This window comes from Neopelma chrysocephalum, unplaced genomic scaffold (genome assembly GCF_003984885.1).
Source record: "Neopelma chrysocephalum unplaced genomic scaffold, ASM398488v2 Primary Assembly neopelma1_200, whole genome shotgun sequence".
Classification (NCBI taxonomy): Eukaryota; Metazoa; Chordata; class Aves; order Passeriformes; family Pipridae; genus Neopelma; species Neopelma chrysocephalum.
Window position 1 is genome coordinate 2,375,110 of NW_020897862.1, and position 21,879 is coordinate 2,396,988.

Below are 21,879 nucleotides of genomic sequence, written 5' to 3' on the forward strand. Positions count from 1 at the left end.
TGCATATTTTAGACTATCCTTGGCAGGCTAATTCTTGCTGGATCAAGTTGGCCCACACAGCAGCTTGAGCAGCCTTCTCATTTCCCTTGGCTATTTCTGTCTAATTACTGATGTCTTTAAATCTGCTTCTTTTGAATCAAATTATTTTTGAATTCTCTTTTACAACTCTTTTGCACTCCGTAAAGGCTCTGCCAGCCCGGCAGAGGGCAATGGGGATCAGTGTCTGCTCCAGAGCCACAGTGCTGCCTGAAAATGGGAATTCCTGACAGTAAAGATCATACCCCAGCAGTGTCGCAGGGGGGAAATGGCACAAAACATGTTTAAACTGTCAAGGCAACAAGTAAGAGATATGGCTGTTAAAACAAAACCAAAATATTCAACGTGCCTGAGCAAAAGCATCCAAACTGGAAGCAAGGGGGAAGTCAAACAGTTACTGGAGAAATTAAGTAGCAGCACTGAGGGTGTTGCACATACTGAGTTATTATGGTTCAGTGAGAATGTTCTGCTTTAAACTCTTTATTTAAAGGAGTTTAATTTTAGTAACAGATACCTTTCGTGAGCAATTAAGGCATTTTGGGCATAAGCTTTACTGAATTCTGACAGACCTTGCATTTTTGGAACAATAAAAATCCAACTCATCGTGTTCACCTAAAAACCTAAAGATTCCTTACTGGTGTTAACCTGCAAGAGGAATCTTACATAGGCTAATTCTGGTTTCTCTAGGATACTAAGAGAAGCTGACCTGAGACGTTACTTGAAAGGTAAATCATGACATGTTGGAATCTTCATTTTCAGTCACAGCTGCTTCTTTTTCCCTGGGGGTTCTCTCTCCCTTGGCTGCACTGGACTTCTTTTTCTTCTTCTCCTTATGCTCCATGTTACTTGATGCAAGCTCATCACTCTTCTGGGTGATATATTTTAGCTGAGAACAATAAACTAATCAGTCCTCTACTGAAGAACTTCATTTATGCACACAAAATTAGAGAGAAATGTTGAAGAGAAAGTCATAGGGCAAAGTCTTACTACAAGAAAGAAGACAGACTCCAAAAAAACATTTACTCTGCCTTCTCAGGCAAGTTCATGTTGCATATTTCAAATCACATGTGAAAGGAAAAAAATCTCCTCACATAAAATTAAAATCAGTATTGGAAGCTTTCTTCTTCAGGGTTCCATGTACAGGTATGTCATAACATTAGTGAGTTTAATCCACTGAACTTCACATAGATCAGCACAAGAGAGAATGCAATGATTCCATGATCATCCCTGTGTTAATGTGAGGAGACGCAGCTCCTCGAGGCAGACTCAAGCTATTCCTGGGCTACAACAAAGGAACACATCAGGAAAAAGCAAAGTGATTCATTTCCAGGATTGATGATGCTGTGTCTGTATAGTGGGTTTTATTGCACTTCTGTACTTGGAACATCAGCAACCCTCCTGCAACTCCTGAATTGCAATGAGATGTGTGTTCCCAGTGAGGCAGTGTCATGAAGTAAGATGAAAATTTAAAAATCACTGGATTTGTGCCCACTCATCATCAGTAAGACAGTGAAATTGCCTAAACAACAGTTGCTTCATCATCAATACCTTCATTCGAATGCTCTTAACTGGTTTAAGAATATTGTGAGACAGAAAATACAGTGAATCTCACCAAAGAACTGCTCCTTCTAGCCAAAAGCTTCACATCTTCTGTATTGATTGTGCTTCGTTTTGCATGCCTGCATAAAACAAAAACAGCCCTTAACATGTTTGCCAACACTGTCTGTAAGAGGCCATAAAGCATCTCATTGAGAGCACTGAATTCAGGGACTAAAAGGGCTTAATATGCACCGAGCAAATCCCACCCGTCTGTTTTCCCTAACTATGCACAAAAAACTGTTTTAATCAAGCTTGTTTCTGTATATCTAAATTCCCACACTTCCTGGGTGAAAATATAGCAACCAGAACTTCAAGCACCACTGTCCTGTTCCCTCTTACTTGTCACCAGGTCACTGTGTTGGGTTTTAACTAAAAACTCTCCCTTACCTCCTTGGAGAAACCAGCTTGGTAATCACCTATGACCCCCAAATCATCCACTACCGCTGTGTATCAATGCATTTGACAATTATATACAGTCGTTAATCTAAACAATCACTTGGACCACGTAAATGAGCTTCCAAGATCAGGAAGTACCTGCAGGGAATATCTATTTCTTAACTTCACAGCCACTAGTTAAGCAGACAACAGAACACTTAAAACCTTGAATTACAAGACGTGTTTTAAAGGTTATCTAGGAGCTAACACTAAGGAAGAAAGCCTTTGTAACAATCAGTGCCTACCTTGCAAACATTTCAAGGTCTCTTGCAAAGGTTTCTGGAGAAAACACAAAGATGACACATATTTTAAAATGCTGAGTGGAAAGAGATACATAATACACAAAAGTTGTTACAAAGGTATCCAAGGTTATCCAAGTCAGTTATGAGAGGTGACCACAGCTGGTTATTAGGTGCCACTATTGCACAGGCACGATATTTCCACACACACTCAGATGCTTTTTTCAGGTCTGAAAAGTAGAAACGCTATTTCTTGTACTGTTGAAAACACAATGCATGGGAATGCCCCAGTGACACCTAGTTCGGTGCTATTATTTTAAAGCCCCGTGTCTGCAGCAGTGGCTCCTGAACCCAGGAGCTGCAACCCGAGTAACCCAGGCAGCATCAGGTAGCCCAGGTAACCCCAGGTAAGGTAACCCCAGGTAACCCACGTAACACCAGGTAACACCAGGTAACCCAGGCTGTACCGCACTGTCGGAAGGTGATCTCCGAGATGGCCGCGATGCTCTGTTTGCTGAACTGTATGTCTTTGTCCTCCCCCACCTCCTGGCACAGGCACCCGATCGTGTAGTGAACCGCCGCCTTCAGCCTCTGCAGGGACCAAGGCGGGGGCAGGCACTGACACACCGGCTCCGCTCTAGGCCACCACAGCCGCCTGCAGGCGGTGGCTCAGGGCCCCGACCCCGGGGTGCCGCCCGGTACCTGTGTGAGCAGCAGCCGCTCCTCGCCGCCCGCCGCCGCCATCGCCCCTCAGAGTTTCCCGCCCACCGCGCGGGGCGGGGCCGCGCCGCCGCCATGTCGGGCCCCGCCCCGGGGCCGCTCTGAGGGGAACCGCGACCCCGCTGCTCACCGGCACCCGCGACACTCATTTATTTCACGGAAATCCCAAATATTACTGCCTGGTCTGCAGAAGAGTTGATTGAAATTGAAAGTCGTATTTTGCCGTATAGAGATATTCGATAATAAGTAGCAGAAATAAATGGAGAAAAAAATTGCTACAAAAATCAGCGCGCAGCACAAAATTTAACACTTGAGAGGGAAGATCTAACACTTCTGAGGGACAAACGAAAGGTTTAGACATCCAGGTGAGTTTTCAGAAGTCCTGGAGATGACTGGCAGTAGCATTGCAGGGAGGGGATATAAAACAGAGCCAACTGTGGGGATTTTTAATTGCCCTCTGGGAAGAAGAGGCAAAGAATCAGGGAGATTTGGGGTAAAAACCACAAGCACATAGCCAGGCCAAAGGTTTATGCCAGAGCTTAAATCTAGGAATAACAGCTGTAGGGAGAATGGTTTGGTGACAGGAATATCGTTCCTGTTTCTCCATGATCCATCCCACCCTTCACCCTCCCACAGAGAGCACAGAGAGCTCACAGTGAGCAGGTGAACGCCCAGCAATTAAATCTTGTAAGAATTAAACTATTGCCTGTTACAAATAAACCATGGCAACCTAAAAAAAGGCCTTTACCTCTCTAGGACCTTGTGTAGCATTACTGTGCTGTCTGACACTCTCCACTTCAGAAATAACTGAACTCCAGTCTTCTCTGCCTCGATCCCTAGGACTTTATGCACTACAATACAATAAAAATGCTGTAATTATAAACTGTAGTCTATTAAATATTGCACAAAGATATTTTGGCCAGCAGTAGTGAAAAGAAAACCCCTCAATACATTTATAACTAAATTTATTTAGCTTTCTTATATGATATATATATTGAGATATACATATATATATATATGAAATATACCCACAAGTTATTACAAAAGTGTCCAAACACAAGTTCTAGCACAGTAAAAAGTGATTTCTAGGAGAAATATCTGAGATCTACAGTATCTTGGCTTCAAGTGGAAGGATTTCCATTAGACATTGTAGGAAGAAGAGGACACATTTCCTCCATGGCCTGTCCAGTTAGTGTGGATAAATACCCCCGGCTTTGATAATAACTCGTATGTGTGTGCACCAAAGTAATCCCGCTGAGCCTGGAACACAAACACACAAAACAGACAAATCAGTATCACAGACACATGAGGACTACAAGTTGCACCTACTGATACTTGACTATAGGAATACTAGAAAAAAGATCTGACTTCAGTATTATAACATTCAAATTTATTTTCTCATTATTAGAAAAAATGAAACATTTATTAATATCTAGTAATTATGAGTTCTGTAGAAACTTCTGCTTGGTACTAATCTAAAAAGCAAGCACTTACATACATGCAAACATTCAAAGATATGTCTCTACAAAGCATTTTGATTCAAAGATATCACTCCCCTTGGTTCACAGATGGGACACTAACACGTGCTGGGCACTGCCACACCAGTATCTCTGGTGCTCTTTATCCAGATATGTCTAAGTATTTTATTGACATTCAGGTGTATTTCAGGTGTAACAAACACATGAGGCAGTCTATACTGTGAGTGATTAGGATATACTGCCACTGAGGCCTTTAAAGCAGTGCTTAAATAACAACACGATGATATTTCAGTAGCCAGAAGAGCTACTTCAGTACCCACCTGAATCAGGTTAGCTGGCAGCACCTCATGCCTGTATCCATCGTAAAAAGAAAGTGCTGTGGTGAAGCAGGGCATGGGGATTCCAATCTGTACTCCAGTACTGATCACACGGCGCCAGGAATCCTGGGAGAGAGGAACAGAGGGGAGAAATAAAGAAAAAAGAAACTGCTTGCTCAGAGGTATGTGCAGGCACATGCACTATTTTAGTACAACTGTGTGCTATTTCACATTCTATGAAATCTAATAACCAAGTCTAAGCAAATCAGCAATAGATTCCTGATTTTACATAAACAGGTTGATCCAAAATAATGATAAGTAAGATAAGAGTTAACAACAGGACAAGAAGGGTTGAGGCATGAACTCAAACCACAGCCTCAAGCAAGGATGCTGTTCTTTCACATAAACATGATCAGAACATCCCAAAAGCAGGGAATGTTCTGAGCAAACACTGAGGCACTTCCAGGACCTCTCACCAAGCCTAGGACAAAGCTCGCCCAGGGGCATAAGAGGTCAGTGTGATTCTTCAGACAGACACGTGGATAATCCCCAGCACAATTGTTCATCTGATCTAGTGACTTGCACGGAATATTCAGATTCAGTTACAAGTTATTAATGACAATATATGACTTCTTTGTTGGCCAGATAATCTGGTTTTAATTCTGCCTGTCAGCTCCATCCAAATCAGGACACTGTTTGGACAGACCCAGGCCCAAAGAACGGCGGGTCTGGAACGCTGTTGTTTTGGGGCTACTGCAAACAATGGTACTGGAACAGAAATCCAAGTGCACAGGGCAGTGATGAGAATGTTCACACAGGCCAGGCATTCTTCCCTCATATTGTGATCCTTCTGAATTGCTATTGCCTAAGGCATAACAGTAAAATGGAAACCTTCAGTTCACAGTCATAGCTGGGCCAGTATCAAAGAGAAGAACCCTGACAGTCCTGGCTGTAAACTATTGTTTCTATGCTCTCCTTTCCTTGGAACTCACCTGACAGTTTTCAACAGCTGTCTTAAAGAAATCATCCAGCAGCAAATTCTGGAGGTCAGGGTTTCGATCAAAAGCATCTTTGATTTTTCCCAGGAACACACTAGGCAGAAGTAAACCAGGAATAAATTTCACAGCTTTCAACAAAGGCCCAGAATCCAAAACTTACAGTGCCAAAACTTCACTCAGCCAGACTCAGATTCCAAACATTACAAAGACCAAAGAAAATCTGCAGCAGATTTTCTAAGCCACCAGAACAGAGGGTTCATCTGGTAACCTTTAGTCTGTCTCTGTAGAGAAACAGCCTCTCAGGACCTCATCAGCAGAGTAACTCCATGGATTTTCCAAGGTAATCTCCAGGCTTGTCAGCCAAGCACCACACAAACTAAACTTTCTGCTCTTCTCCCCTCAGCAACCAAGTTACCTCCTCATCTTAATTACCTCCTGATGATGCAGCCTCCCCTCCACATCAGTGCAATGGCACCGTAATTCAGCGTCCAGCCGAATTCTTTGGCTGCTTGTCTCAGCAGCATGAAGCCTTGAGCATAGGAGATAATCTTGGAAGCATACAGGGCCTAAAAAAAATCCAAAGTCACATTCCAAGAGAAGTCCCACGAAGTTGAACTAGAAACTTCACGGTCTACATATTCTGTTTAGACCATATCTCAACAGGGGTGAGTACAGCTGACACATTCCAGCTATCTGAGAATCAAAATATTCTTTCTAGTTGTTGGAAAGCTTGGTCTCAGCAGAGAGAGACATCAAGAGGTTGCAAAGACAGGAGTGCTGAGGGGTGGAAAAGCTCCTGTGCATGAATTATGACCTCTGCACCCCAGGTAGTGACCACTGCCCACTGTGGGGAGACTTGAATTCCCTCAGGACTATTCTTTGGTCAGGAACAGATCCCATTGTGCTTTGTGGACATCACTAGCCAGTGCACAGTGCTGAAACCAGGAGCCAACTGTTATGAAATACAAACACAAGAGCTCCTCCCCAGGGCTCACAGCACCCCAGCCCTGCTCTGGTGGGCAGCTCTGACCCGGCACAGGGACTCACCTTGCGGATGTCCTCCAGGAAGGCCTTCTTGTTCCCACTGAACTGAGTCATTTTGGGCCCTTCCAGCAGCTTACTGGCCTGCACTCTCTCATCCTTGAGGGAAGACAGGCACCGTGCAAACACAGCTTCACCTTTGGGCATGGCAGGAAAGGGAGACCATTAGAAAGCTGAGCATCATTGTCAGTGTCTGAGACTCAAGAACACAGTGAGTGTCACTGCTCCATGAGCCACAGACACAGTGAAACACAGGCACATGGGCAGTGAAAATCAAGAATAAATCAGCAGGTTATAGGGGGAATAAGATTCATAAATCTGGGAGGCCCCTAACACTAGTATTCAGAAGCCCATAAGAGAGTTTTGTAACATCACTAAGCAGGTTACTAAATGTCATCTGTCAGGGCTAAGGAGGTAGCACAGGAGTACCTTCAGCTCATAGAGAGAAAGCCTGAATGACAGTCTCTTGATCTGGCTCAGTCAATTCCTAATCATGCTGGTTTAAGTAGTATTTATTTGCAACTGATGACAGTATTGTAAAATGGGAGAGAAAAAAAAGTTTTCCTTTCAGGGTCTGATAGAAGGAAAGCAAGCAAGTCTTCATACTGTACCTTTGTTTCACCTTTTAAGTTAGCCATGAATTATCAAAGAAAATAAAACCACACCCCAAAAATCAAACCAACAACAACAAAAAAAAAAAAGAAGAATGAGTAATGTTTTCACAAGATTCTGGATCCTCCCTGCAGCAGGATTAGCATATCACATCTAAATCAGAACTGGCTCCTTTCCATTTCTGAAAAAACTTCCTTCTACACTGGGGAGGAGCAGCGGGGTGGGAAAATCAGGGAAAAGCAGGAGTAGCATGACTCTGCTCTTACAAGTAGAAGTTTGCAAGTCATGCTTATGTAGTAAAACCACACAGAGCAACTGCCCTGAATGTGCCACGTTTGCACAAGGACTCTGGCACACACTTCCCCATCAGCCCATCATTACCCAACCATGATCCTTGGCACTGCACAGCACTAATCAGGGAGTGCCTCCTCCACCCTTGATCTTTGCAAGAACCCCAAAGAGCACAATATTAACAGCACAAGAAAGAAACACTGTTTCAAGCCTAGAACTGAAAAACTAGAGCAGCAGTAGAGTATTAAAACCATTTACAGAAGTTGTTTTGCTCTTGGAATGCACCCATGTTTCTTTGATAGCTACACTGTAGTTACTCTCTTTTAGCTACTGAATATAATTTTTCTTATCTTCAGGACTGGACCAGCCAAGGCAAAGGAAAAAGAAGTAGAGAAAGCATGAAAATGAAAGCAATTTTGAGAGCAAAGAACCTGTTGAGTCATTTCATTACCCAACAGGAAGCCCACACCAGACCGGTGGTATTAGGGCACTGTAAAGGTGTTGCAGATGTATTACAGCTCCTGTGTTACAACACTCCCAGCACAGCACTTCATGATCACCTGTCCCCGAGTCCTCACAGCGCTCTGGGGACACCACAGACACAGGTGTGACAACAGTACTGCCACCATTGAAGGAACAAGGTAAAAACAAGCCCCTCAGACAAGACCAGTAACCAGGGCAGAAAGGCTGCAACAGCTACACCTAGAAAAACCTCCTTACTGGGATGTGGTACCTGCAGCAGGAAGGATGAAGGCAGATGGAGGAACAGTTACCTATGAGTGTGACAGGGACTCCATATTCCAGGGCAGAGATGGCTGTCCACTTCCCCGTGCCCTTCTGTCCCGCGCTGTCCCTGATCTTTGGGAGGAGGTACTTGCCATCACTATCTTTGAATTTGAGAATATTGGCTGTGATTTCAATCAGGAAAGAGTCCAGCTCTGTCTTATTCCATTCCTGAAACACCTGGAAAAAGAGAAGAAATGTGCTTGTGTATATATATATATATATAAAAAATATTTTTTTATATATATATTTGTATAAATTTATATATATTTATATATATACACACATCAATCTGCTATATCTACAATATACCTCAACTGATTTATTGATTTATGTATGCATTTTGCCTGTTTGATTACAATGCTCAATGTTTCATTAGCTCTTTTCAGGCAAGGTAATTCCCATCTCTACACAAGAAGGTGCTTTCTGGGGAGAAATCAGCAGAGACTGGGAGAGTTGAGACAACTCCTATAAACATTCAGCTGCATGTGCTTGCTGCTTCCTACCTCATGGGAAGTTCAGGAATATTGTGCACTGCCCTTGCAGGAGGCATGTCAGAAGAATTCCCTTCATGCATGTGCAGCAGCTTCACCTAAGCCCAGCCCCTCACCAGGGGCAGACAACCACCATGGCACAAAAAAAGGCAAGACACTAAAAACTGCAGATCACCTTTGCCATCTCATCGTGCTCCATGCCCACCACATCCTTCATGAGGTGGTAGGCCTCACAGATCAGCTGCATGTCTCCATATTCGATCCCATTGTGCACCATCTTCACGAAATGTCCAGCACCTTCATCTCCCACCTGTCAGGAAACATCCAAAAATCCCATCAGCAACAGCACTGTCACTAATCCCAGAGTCTGATACCTGCCCATGGCTTCCTTCTGCCTAAAGGAAGGAAGCAAACCCAGTGCTGACTGAAACCAGTGGGTCACAGGTCCATTCAGCTGCCCCAGCACATGACTCAGCCATAAAACTCTGCCTTTCCATGGCATGGTGTGAGTTATCAGAGATGGCAGATTGGAAACGAGCCCAGTCCACCACAGAATCAACCACTGATGGTGCTGGGTTTATTATGGACAAACATCCACGAGCTTCAGCAGCCAAGCTACCTAAGGGGGCATCTGACCCCAGGTTAAGTCAGTACCAAATGAATATTTACCCAGTCACAACAAGGCTCCCCAGATCCCACTTTAGCAGCAATGCTCTGGAATATGGTCTTGATGTGGGGCCTGTGGAGAAACAATACAGCTCAGCAGGGACACAAACACCACAAGAGACAAAAACAATATTCATCAGTATGGATCAGATGCAGGTTGATAGCCCACCATGCAGCAATGTCAATTAAATGTATGTTTTCTGCAACTAGACAGTTTTTGCAAGATATTACACATCAAGTCATGTTTGCAACACTGTGCAGACAAGCCTAATGCAGTTAAAGGAGCCCAAATATCTTCTCCCTCCAAAACCAGAAGCTGTCCTTACTGAGCTGTTCATGGCAAAAAGATGATCAGGCAGCAGATCACTCTTGTTGATGGCTTTGTGCCATCAAATTTGAACAGGTTGATACAGGTATGAAACACTAATGCAAACAGACAGGGACTCCAGAGATTCTAAAGCTCAGGCAAAGCCTGGACACACCTTTGCTTTCTACATTTACAGAGAGAATGGGCACCCAGGGATAAAGTCTAATATGAGCATTGATGTACAGTTCTTTACAGCAACATGAGTACAAAAGAGCACAGCAGCATGCAGGAACTTGCAGATAAATTCAAAAGTCAGTACAAACATGTCCTAAAGCCTCCTTTTATAATGTGTCACTACAAGGACTTTTGCTGCTGCCTGATTCATGGTTAGCAACTTCCCAAGTGTACAGGGCCTCAAAAAAAAAAAAAAACCATGAAATAGTACTTGTTTAACATTTAAGCAAAATTCCTTCCTCCCTTCAGATTTCTGTAGGTCCTACTTTTGCCTGTGGAGTCCTGGAAGAAAAACCTGCCTCTGTTGTGCCTGCCATGAAGGCTCAGCACTGCCCCATGACCCCAGCTAGGTTGAGAAATCTCGAGCCTTGAGGAAGTGAGATGGCAACATATCTGGTTCCCTCCACACCCACACCCTGCTCCTGCCCTCCCTCAGCTCTCATTGTGGACAGATGATGATTGCACACCATTCTGAAGAAGAAAAAATAGTAGCTCATGCTTACCAGGCTTCTTTGGCTCCTCCTGGCATGAGTGAAGGTCCATATCTGGCACCCTCCTCCCCACCACTGACACCACTTCCCACAAATAAGATGCCCTTTGCCTGGAGTTCCTTACAACGTCTCTGGAACAAAGAGCAGAGCAGCATTATTTGATTTTGTTCAACACCAGAGCCTTGCAAACAAAGGTTACCAATTCAGACCTAAAATTAGGTTTTCAATTCTGTTTTGGACGTCAGCAGCCAACCTTGGAGAAAGCCTGTACACACACCAAAGTGAGCGTTAGGGAACTTCCTGTGGCTTTGACGTGGATCTTGCAAAAGGGACTCCCTGAGAAAACAAGTCCTTAAGCACCAGACAGAAAAGAGCAGCACTGAGGCTGGAGAAGGCTCAGAATTAAGTGTCAGGTGACACATGCTGTGTGCAAAGATGTGGGGGAGGCAGATTAGGTCCAAGGTGGAATTGCAGAGCTCACTGCAGAGTGCAGGTGGAAGCATGGACAACATAAGGGCAAATAATTCCCTCTGAGTGGGAGAGAGGCACAGGCTGAGACCCCTAAGGAGAGCTGCAAGCTCCCCAAGGATTAGTCCTCACTGAGTACCTGTTTTTCGTTCTGGCATGGCCAACTCACTTATCCAAGATCAGGATGTCAAAGCAGAAAGATGAACACCAGCACCCCTTATAAAGATTTAGAAATACCAGTCTGAATGCAGGATTTTCCTGTGAGCATCCCAGATATGACAACGTAGCTTCTATAACTTCTAGAGCTACAGCCTGATCACAAGCAGATAATTACTCTGCTGCTCCCACTAACCAAGACAGCCAAACCAGCAGTTCTGTCTGATTGGATTGTCCTGTGATCATGTAGGATTGAAAAGTAACAACAAATCCACAAAGACCCTTAGACTTATAAATGTCCCTGAAAACTCCTTAAGATTTTAACAGGAAATTTTCTAAAGGCCTTCACTCTTTAAAAGATGTCAATAAAAACACTCACCGATGATTTGGGTGACTTGTATTAAATATTCTTATAGAGCAGTCCTTAGCTACTGTAACAATCGCTTTTAACAGGCTGCATGATCTGATTTTGCAGAAATAATTCAGTTTGGCTTTTCCTGAGCAGAAGGGTGATGGCATCTTTTCAACTGACTATTCTGGTGATCAGAGGAGAAAGAATCATGTGTATTTTATCCATTTACTTCAGGTAGGAAACAGCCTTACCGTGGTATCTCTATACTCAGAATTCCCACCATCAATTATGATGTCTCCAGTCTCCAGCAACGGCACCTGCCAAAAATAAATGAGTGCTTTGATTTTCTCCATGCATTCAACATTTAATTAATGATGAATAATTGACAACTTTCAGAGGAAACTCCTCCAAAAGACAGCAAGAAGTCACAGGTAGAAGGAATGTTTGCCTCACCAGTTTCTTGATGAAGTCATCCACAGCACTTCCAGCCTTCACCAGGAGGATAATGCGACGGGGCTTCTTCAGCTTGGAGACCATCTCCTCTAGGCTGTGAGCTCCAATCACTTTGGTTCCTTTGGCCTCGTTGGCCAGGAAGTCATCCACTTTGGAAACTGTCCTGTTAAAAGCACACACCTGGGGGAGCAAGAAAACTTGGTAATAAAAGTTTCCAACAGAACAGTTACTTTAGCTCGGACTACAAATTATACAAGCAAGGTTCAACATCCTGTGCTCTCCCAGTTCCACCTTCCCTACAGGCACAGAACAGGGAGGGACCTGAGCATGTCTTTGCAAGTGTCTTGGGAAGCTGTGGTTAAGGGCCAAGCCCAAGGCAAACTTCAGGAAAAGTCATGCATAACTAATGTATCAGGCACCAGCTGAGTACAGGCCTGCACTGCTGCTCTTCCCTGGAAACGGGACAAAGGGGAGCACAGGTTACAACTAAAAGGAGGAAACAGCACTTATTAGGTCATCCCACAAGTCTGGAAAAAGCACCCACAAAATGCTCAGCTCCAATCCCAAGTGCTACTGAGTCAGCTTTTCTGAACAACGTTTCCTTCACTTACCACAAAGCCGTGGTCATTCATGTTCAAAATCAGGTTCTGACCCATCACAGCCAGTCCAATCAAAGCAATGTCAGCTCTGGAACGTGGAAGAGCAAAAATGCCAGGTGAGTCTCATTAGCAGTGATCCAGGAGCAGCATCCACTGCTGGCATCCTCTGCCAGGCTGTTCTGACCAGGCCAGCCCTCCCCCCCCAACAAACGCGCTCTGAGTTGATTCTGGCAGCTATTACTGCAAGAGATCATAGAATCACAGAATATCCCAAGTTGGAAGAGATCTCCAAGGATCTTTGAGTCCGACTCCTGACCCTGCTACCCCAACAATCCCCTCCTGCCCCTGACAGCGTTGTCCAAACACTCCTGGAGCTCTGTCAGCCTTGGGGCCGTGACCAAAGCCTGGGGAGCCTGTTCAGTGCCAACCACCCTCTAGGGGAAGAACCTTTTCCTGACATCCAACCCGACCCTGCCCTGACACAACTTCAGGCCATTCCCTCAGGTCCCGTCACTGTCACCAGAGCAGAGATCGGAGCTGCCCCTCGTGAGGAAGCTGCAGATCCTTGTGGCTCCCTGTCAGAGTGCAGAACAACACACAGAGGGTCTCAAGTCACCGAGATTTAATCCCAACCACTAAGATGCAGTCAGATGAGCAGGAAAAGCAATCCAAAACACTGCACTACAGGCAGGGAGTAAAGTGAGCGGCTCTAATACGTCAGTGATGGATCCAGCTCTATCACAGCTCCACAATGAACAGACGCTGCACCAGAACACCGTGCCTGCACGTTGCATCATGTTTTTGCTTCCGCAACGCCAAATGATTTGGGGTTAGCACAGAAAACGAGGAGAACGGGACATTCTGCTGGAGGCCGATGCAGGGGAGCCCAACCTGCCCCTCGGGGCCTGGGCTCACAACTTCCCTGCTCCACAGCCACGACTCGGGCAGTGGTCGCTCCCCGGCTCTGCCACAGCCTCCCGGTCACCGGCGCGGGCTCTCCGCGGGTCCCTCAGCCCCTCCAAGGTCCCGTCCGCCCCTTCCCTCTCCCCGCCGGGCCCACCGCGGTACCCGCCACGCAGGACAGAGAGGCCCACGGCAGCACCCGTCGCCCCGGCCCCGCGGCTGGGCAGAGTCCCCGGGCAGCGGCCGGAGAGACCCCTGCCTGCCCTCAGCGAACAGGGGGCACCCTCAGCCCTCGCAGCGCCACGAGGCAGTTTCAGCGCTGTCCCCCGCCTCTCCCGGCCCGCACTCACTCGGCCATGGCTGCGGCGCTGAGGGCGGCGGCTCCGGGGCTCCCTCTCGCCTCTCTCGGGGCTCTCTGGGCTCGGCCTGCGGCGCGCGCCGCATCCCCCCTCACCCTCGCGGGCGGGGCCGAGCGCGCCCATTGGCCCGTCCGGCGGGCCCCGCCCCACGCCCATGGGCCGATGGCGCGGGGGCCACGCCCCCTTAAAGGGGCAGCGGCGGGGGCGGGGCCGGGCGGGGCTCAGCAGGGTCGCGGTCCCCGCGGTGTCCCTGCGATGTCCCCAGCGCTGTTCCCCGGCCATCGACGCTCCCGAGGTCGCAGGAGCCCCGAGAGCCACGCCCGCAGCTGCCCCGGTGCCTTTGCTGTGCCTCTGCCCGCAGTGATATCCGGAGACCGCAGCAAACCCCTGAAAGCTGCGCATTTGTCTTTTCTGGCCTTTAATTATTATTAATGGGCTTAAAATTCTGCTGCTGAACATCGTCCCAGGCTGCAGTCAGCCCCTCGCGTATCGCAGCCACCCATTGTCTTTAGGTATCCTGGAATTTAGGGAAAACTTGAAAAACCTGCCCCTCTGTGAGCAGTGAGGTTACAGTAATTGTGAGGAGGAAGCTGCTGCCGTACCTTTGCTCCGACACAGGCAGGGACACCTGAAGCATGTTTAGTTTGGTTTCTATTAAGTTCTGTATAAATTATTTTCTAAACAAACTGACCCATCAGGTTTTTGGTTCACCTTAATTTTGGGCATTAATGGATCAGGAAGCAGTGGAAGAGAGAGCGGCTCCTCTGAGGTGTTAATTTTGCTGTAGGAGGAGCCACCACAAAAAGGTCAGAGGTTACTCAAGCTGGAAAGAATAAGGCATCAGCAACAGCAGCAAAGAAGAGCTTTGCAGACAAAGAATAGATGTGGCAGCAGCCTGATAAAGGGATTTCATCATCATGTACCTGAGTTAAAGTTTTCAGAGGTGTTTGACCTGTTCTGGTGGCACTTAAATGCTTTGGGAATGTCCTGTCCATGACTTTTAAGAACTTTCCACCTTCAGACCAAGACAGGAATGATCCACAGGGATTCCCTGACACATCTTTGTTCACAGAGCTGATGCCTCAGACTTTGCTGTTGTGTTTGGGTGGTTTGATTTCACACATTTCCTCTCATTTTGAACTGTCACCCCAGATAAGCGAGTTCAGTATTGGCATCTGGGACAAGCTGAATTCCTCTTTCAAGCCAAAGAATCTTTTGAAAGCATCCAAAAAGTCCTTCGAGATTCTGTGTAACACAGCAGAGGGGAAAGGATGAGGGAGGACAAGCAGAGCCTCCCATCTTTCTCAGGAACAGCCGAGACAAATCTCACAAAAGCATCAGCTTGTTCAGGACAGGTTTAGAAAATAAGTAACCAACATAAGATACCAGCAATTCAATCACAATGAAAGGATCACACATTTTACCTGCTAATGCACTGGTTGTACCTTTATTGTTTCACCTCGTTCACTAACAATTCAGTGGTGCAAGGTTACCATACACAGTTAGATATCTGCATTGCACACCTAAGGCTATACAGCAAATGGATCAGAATTAGTACAAATACATGAACTATATTTACATTTTGTATACTCAAGCTCCAAATATCGGATATATTTACAAAATAAAATAAGAAAATGAAAACCTGAAATTAATGTACAGTGTTGCTGATACACTCCTTCGCTGGGATGAAATCAGTTTGCAAAGAGATTTGTTCGAGAAGGCCACTTATACAGCATATACCTTGTATACCTTGTGTACAGAGATGGACAGGGACACGGGCACTGCGATTCCAAGGGATGTGTTCAGTGAACAGCACGTCTGATGTCCGAATTCGGGAGCCATAACCAACTGCACATGAAGTATGGACAAGCAGAGTGGAAAATTAAAGACCTGATCCCGGGGAGTGCTGATCACCTGAGACTCCCTCTGCTTCCAGTCCTGGCCTTGGGGAAAGCACAGGGTAGTTCAGCACTGCTCAGGGTCAGGCCATTCACTTGGCAGCATTAAAAACTGAAGACTTAGGAGCTCCATCCCCCAGTTTTCCGAATCCACAGCTGATCCTGGCAATTTACAACCTGTTCCCAATGACATTGGACACAACCACCTGGTTGGCGTTGGACTCGTTTTGGTTTCGAATACACAGAACGCATAAATGGCCTTCTGAACAAAAGAAAAGTCAGTCCTGCTCTTGAACAGCTGATGGTTTTTAAACAAGGAAGCACAAAGTTAATACATTCCTGCTACAGACGGCACAGCCAGACCACGACCGGGGTGAGGAACTTCAATGCGGAGATGGGACGCACACGGCAGACCCGGCCCAAGGGATGTTCCCAGACCCTTCCCGAGCAGCAGCAGGATCCTCCCTCCTTCCAGCAGCAGGCTCAGCAGCTGCACCTTCCACAGAAACACCCACCACAGCACAAACTCCCACCAACTCAGGCTGTGCAGGAGAACCAGACAGATGCATGTGCACAGGCAGTTATTAGTTGATTGTATGGTACCAGTGGGTGTTAGACCGAAGCTAATCCTCTTCCTTATCTAATGTGCAATTAATTACAGATGTATAAATATACAATACATTACATAAAATTAAATCCCTGTAAATTAGATAACAAGCAGCAAAAAGTAAAGTCTTTGCTTTGAAATACCTTGCTCATTAGTAATCAGGATCATCAGCCATTGACCAGAAAAACCCTTTCTCAGCAGTCTGGAAATAGGACTCCCTTCCCTTCTGCATCCCAGAATAGAGGGAATCTTCTTTAAAAAGGTACTTAAAGTGCATTTCTAAAATACAGTATAGGAGGTTTAGCTTAGTTTTAAAATATCCAGGAAGCTTCAACAACATCATTTTCAGTGGACAAAAAGGGTCATTTTCTCCTTCCTTTTAGAGAAGAACACAAAGCCCCAAGCCCAGCCTAGTTTCACTCTGGTTCTCCCCAGGGAAAGCCCTCCAGGCTCGCTCCCGTGTGTGCTCTCTGGGCTGGCAGGCCCACAGCAGATGCCTCATCTCCAGAGGCCGAGTCCCAAGAGCTGTTTGACTCTGGGACTCCACACACACACAGCAGGTAACCAAGAGAGGGCTTGGAAGTGTCAGGAGAAGGCAAATCAGCACATTTCCCCCTTCTTGCTCTGTTCCCAAATAGAAATTTCTAACATGCTGGGCTAAGCCTGGAAGTGGATGGAAATTCAGGTTTGGTTTTTTTTTTGTTTTGTTATCTTTTCAGAGAAAACTTGGATTGATTTCAGTCCAGCTCTAAGTAGGGAAACTCAAATGCCTCAGAGCAGGATTCAGTAATTGGAAAAAAACTTTGTTTGCCTTTATGCCAGACTAGATAACAGTAATGCCCATTTGAACTCCACACAACAGGACCTATTTTGTCACAAATTATGCAGCTTTAAGAGATACTGATGCTTAAAAACAGAATTTTGCTCTTCTGATGATCTGCTGACCACACAGACATCAAGTCACCAGAAGCTGCTTGTGGTTTTTAGACAGAAGAGTAACATTAATGCAGCACAGCTGTAACACTTCCAGCCCTGCATAAAATAAGCATGTGTCTCTTCCTGCTTTTAAAGGAAGATCCCTTAATCATGATTCCATGCAATGCCTATATCCACTTAGTTCATTCTCTGGCTTATCCAAAGCAAAGACTTAGCAAACTAGTTTTCTTCTAGTTAAAAAAAGAAAAAGATAAAAGTTAAAATGCTCTCAGTGTGTCACAACCTACCACCACCTAAATCACTCTGCCTCTCAAACTGGTTCCACTTCCATCATAAACAGTGGTGATGGCAGCAATAACTTAATGCTTAGAATTAACCTAATTCTTGAGATCAGCTTAGCTCCAGTGTGAGGAGCCCTCCTGCAGGACAAAGAGTCTTATCCACACACTGGAAGTGCTTTATCATCATTGCATAACAAAGGAATATCATCACTGTATTTAGAGTCACACACAGTTAAACAAGACAAAAAACAGAAGGGAAAAAATAAAATTAAAAAAAAAAAAAAAACAACACAAACCACAAAACCATCCCTGTCGTGCTCCTGGGCCCCCAGGATGCTCCCTCACTCTGGCTTCCAGTTCTGAAACAAATCTGAGCACCACAGAGGCAGCAGGAGAGGGTGATTTAACTTGAGAACTCCCTCAAGAGATATAAGGATATGTCCTAGCAAGAGTCAGACTCCTCTCCCTGCTCCTTTGCCACCTCTGCTTTAGGGGCTCTCACTGTGCAGAGCACTTGACTGAACAATGAGAACCCCAGAAAGCCAAAATCTTGCTCAGTGGATTCCAGTCCCACGGACACTTGGCCACAGAATTCCCATGGCATGGCATGACCAGCTGAGGCGTGACCTGAATCCAAATGACCTTCTGGAGCTGGAGTGTGCCAAGATGTGCCTGCTGGAATAGTGGAACAACCCCTTCTACCTCTCCCTTGAGAGGCTGGAACCTGCCGATGACATTCCTGCCCATTCCCCAGGATCACAGCCCCATCAGTGCCCAGGGAAGTAGAACACAGCAGTCTGAAACACAGCAGAACACACACCCCCCAACCTCCCTGAAAACCTGGCAGAGAGAGGAACTTCCTTCTGCTTTCTTTTCTTGGGGCAAAGGCCAAAGCTTTGGCCACGAGGAGAACTTCAAACAGTAGGTCAGGAACTGACACCACCCAGCTGATGTCCAAGAAGCCAATTCTGACACTCCACTGACCAGGACCAGGATCCACTTGATCTGTCCCCCAGGAAGGACTAACTCTGAAGCTCCAATTAACTAGTGGGGTTCAGCTGATGAAAACTGCAGCAGGGAAATTAGGAGACATGGGACAGTTATTGCAAAAAGAACTGAAAGTGTCCTGCTGCTCCCTGGAGAAAACTGCAAGTGCTGGGACTGCCTGGGAAGTGTTTCCTGGGCCAAGGATGCTCCCCATGGACAGGTGGGGTGACACCTGAGCATCACTCAGGGATGCACAAACAGGCCTTTTGGAACAATGTCCCAGAGCAGCCAACCCTGACACCCCAGTGACAGCCATAAACCTCTTCCCAGAGAGGTGAGAACTGTTCCTGCAGAACTCCAGAGTCAGGACCAGGAGCAGCAAGAGGAGACCTGCCCTCCGTGGTGATCTCCTGCTCCAGGGAACAACCACACTTCCCATTTAACACTCTCCATCTGCCAAATACAAGGCTGACATTTTGGGGATTTTATCTACTATTTCAGCCACGGGATCTATCCCTCCTCACATCAGCTCAGAGGCAGGGGAGTGTTGGTGGCAACTCCTTTGGGTGAGAGTTAAAGCCAAGCACTGTTCACCTGCAACCCCACAGCAGGAGCTTCAAGGCAGATTTTTCTGGCCAGTCCTTCCTGGTTTGTTCCCTGTCTTTTTCCAGCTCATCCCTTTGCCTGTTGGATCCCAGAAACTCACAAAGCCCAAACTGCTCAGATAGAGTTGTCCAATATCAGCTCTCAACAGAGTTGAAATCAGAGGCTGGATCCAGAAAGCCTGAGGAGCTATTGCAGTTCCTGGCTGGGTAATGTCTACATTGAAGAATTTATCTTTCCCTGGCATTGGAACTTTGCCCTGAGGGAACCAATGACCACTGCCAAGTCCCAAATTGAATGAAAACCCTGCAGCAGTCCAGACAGACAACAACACACAGTGGGACAGACACCAAAAGGTCAGTTGAAATGGGAAAAACAATTGTTATAAGAAAAAATAAATAATTTTTTTTTTCTTTTTCGAGTCGTGCATAATCACTCCTTTTTTTTTTTGATTTTTTTTTTCTTTCTCTTTTTGTTTGGCCACATGCTACTAGTACAGTTCTGGTACAGGTGAAAAGAAACAAGGTAGGGTTAGAATACCTAGAAAATGTGCTGAAGGAGTGGGGCAGGTGGGGGATGTTAAGCCACAGGATTACATACAAGAGAAACTGTCAAGAATCACAAAGAGAAAATGAGAGGTAACACTATCTACCAGGAGGTGAGGCAGGGGGACAGATGAGAACATTACATGGACTCAGTACTTCATCTGGCCCGTGCGCCTTCGAGCCAGTTTTGACCTGGACAGGAAAGAAAAAAGCAGTTGGTGAATTCTGGAAGTTTATTTTTCCACCTTCCCCACAGTTTGCCCAACTTTTTTTTTTTTTAATCTTTTTTTACAGTCGTGCTTTGCTCCCCATGGCAAGAAAGTGAACCATAACCAGGGCTGAAATGAGAAAAAAATCTCACTCCTCTGTTGTGCTCCTTTAAAGGGAGGCAGAATCTTCTAAGGGCTACACTGTTCAGAAATTATGTGATGCTGTGACAGCTTAGGTTTTCATTTTTTTCTTTTTTTACAGAAAAAAGGGTTACTGCAAGGTAGTAAGATCTCTGCAGCAAGCAGGGGCTGCCTGGGACCTATTAATGGGAAGCCTGCTAGAGGAGCTCAAAAAAGGGAAGGAAATGAGAATTTCTGCTTTAGGTCATCATCAAGAACCTAAAAAGGCAGTGCAGACCTGCCTGCACAGAGGCAGGCAGAGGCTTTACAAATCTGTAAAATGGCAATGCAAGGAAGCCATTTGGTGGCCTCCAAATGCAGCATCCCACCCAAGTTTAAAGTGTGGCTGTTAAAACATCACAAGCCAAAGAAGCAGCAGCTCCTGCAGCTCCTGAAACACAGGGTGTTTGGTTTCTTGATTGTTTAGGGGGGGCTACCTCCCCTCCTCCCTCCTTCAGCTCCCCCAACTTGTCAGATTCTTCAGAAGAAGATTAAATTCCATGACCAACCCTCTGCTCCTGGTCTGAGCCTCTCCCTGCCCTCCTGCTCCTCTCCCTGCCCTCCTGCTCCTCTCCCTGCCCACCCCGAGGTGCCCCTCACCGAATTGTGCCAGCCAGGAGAGGATTGAAGGCATATAACCAGTCGTTCATGTCCTTGTCATTGATGGCCTGCAGCAGGACCCCACGGTGTTTTGTGCACACTCCAAAGGTGTTGGGTGTCTGGAAGATGGAAAACAAGTTAAAATACTGAAATCTAAAAGCACACAAGCTGATGCACAATTTCTCTCTCTGCCACGTTCCTAAACCCCACAAGGCCTAAAGGCTTTCTTTTAAGTTTCACTGCTCGTTTCCAGAATATTATTAGTCATTAACTTCTACAAAATATTGTTTTAACTCATGAGTGTGGACTTTGATAGAGCAGTAAAGTTCATTGGATACCTTGCAGGATGTTTGTGTGTGTTGTTTTGTGGGGTTTATCTTTAAATAAACAAAACACACAACCCCAGAACACCACACAAAGGAAGCTGCAAAAACCAAACACGGGGTGATGGTACCAACACATCCCCTAAAAGCTGATCTGATGTGTAAGAGCAGTCAGGTTCAGTTTCTGGCTGTGTCCAAAACACAAGAAACCCTGAAAAAACTGGGAACTCTGTGGGCAGAATCATCAGATCCCAGACATCCTCCCAGATGCATTTTGCTTGGACCAGAGATGAGACACCTGATGTTATGGATCCACCACTGCCTGTAACGTTCCTGCTTTATGGGTAAACAAAGAACAGCTCTCAGACTGACCTTTACCATTGCCTGCTGATCCTCACTGTATTCCACCTGGGCTGTGGATAAGTTGATGATTCCTCTTTCTACAGGGTCTTTGTCACTGTTGTAAATAAAAACATAGGGCCGGCGAACCACCACGAAGTGCTTGGCCCAGGAGGTGGAGAGAGGCTCCTTGAAGTGGAGGTATCCTTTCTTGGAGACCACAGAGCTGGAAAAAAAATCCCCACATATTAACAGGAGGAGATTTTCCCCTAAATTAGGCACCTACTGAGTATCCCTATTAACTGCAAAACACTGTGTAAGACACTTGGTCTTTAATATG

At 45.9% G+C, this 21,879-nt stretch overlaps 3 protein-coding genes across 9 annotated transcripts in view; all 3 read right to left on the reverse strand.

Annotated features, from left to right (window-relative positions):
• Positions 1-500: 500 nt before the first annotated feature.
• LOC113977166 (centromere protein S-like) lies at positions 501-3,119 on the reverse strand. The gene is made up of 5 exons (XM_027703056.1): positions 3,012-3,119; positions 2,777-2,900; positions 2,316-2,349; positions 1,649-1,715; positions 501-922 (listed from the first exon to the last, which is right to left on the reverse strand). The coding sequence occupies exons 1-5, from the start codon at positions 3,051-3,053 to the stop codon at positions 767-769; spliced, it is 423 nt and encodes a 140-aa protein (XP_027558857.1). The 5' UTR covers positions 3,054-3,119; the 3' UTR covers positions 501-766.
• An 858-nt stretch (positions 3,120-3,977) lies between these two features.
• Positions 3,978-14,125, reverse strand: PGD (phosphogluconate dehydrogenase). The gene is made up of 13 exons (XM_027703053.1): positions 14,023-14,125; positions 12,782-12,857; positions 12,171-12,350; positions 11,969-12,034; positions 10,754-10,872; positions 9,713-9,782; positions 9,219-9,353; positions 8,540-8,729; positions 6,870-7,000; positions 6,255-6,388; positions 5,817-5,916; positions 4,828-4,950; positions 3,978-4,289 (listed from the first exon to the last, which is right to left on the reverse strand). Exons 1-13 carry the CDS (start codon positions 14,028-14,030, stop codon positions 4,170-4,172), a joined length of 1,452 nt encoding a protein of 483 aa, XP_027558854.1. The 5' UTR covers positions 14,031-14,125; the 3' UTR covers positions 3,978-4,169.
• Positions 14,126-15,449: 1,324 nt separating this feature from the next.
• KIF1B (kinesin family member 1B) overlaps positions 15,450-21,879 on the reverse strand; it is an 86,062-nt gene continuing 79,632 nt past the window's right edge. For all 7 annotated transcript variants that reach the window (XM_027703047.1, XM_027703044.1, XM_027703046.1 and 4 more), the window contains 3 exons: positions 21,573-21,765; positions 20,878-20,996; positions 15,450-20,080 (listed from right to left, as the gene is read on the reverse strand). In XM_027703047.1, the coding sequence (XP_027558848.1) occupies positions 20,038-20,080; positions 20,878-20,996; positions 21,573-21,765 (355 nt within the window). In that variant the 3' untranslated portion in view covers positions 15,450-20,037. The remainder of the gene's footprint in view (positions 20,081-20,877; positions 20,997-21,572; positions 21,766-21,879) is intronic.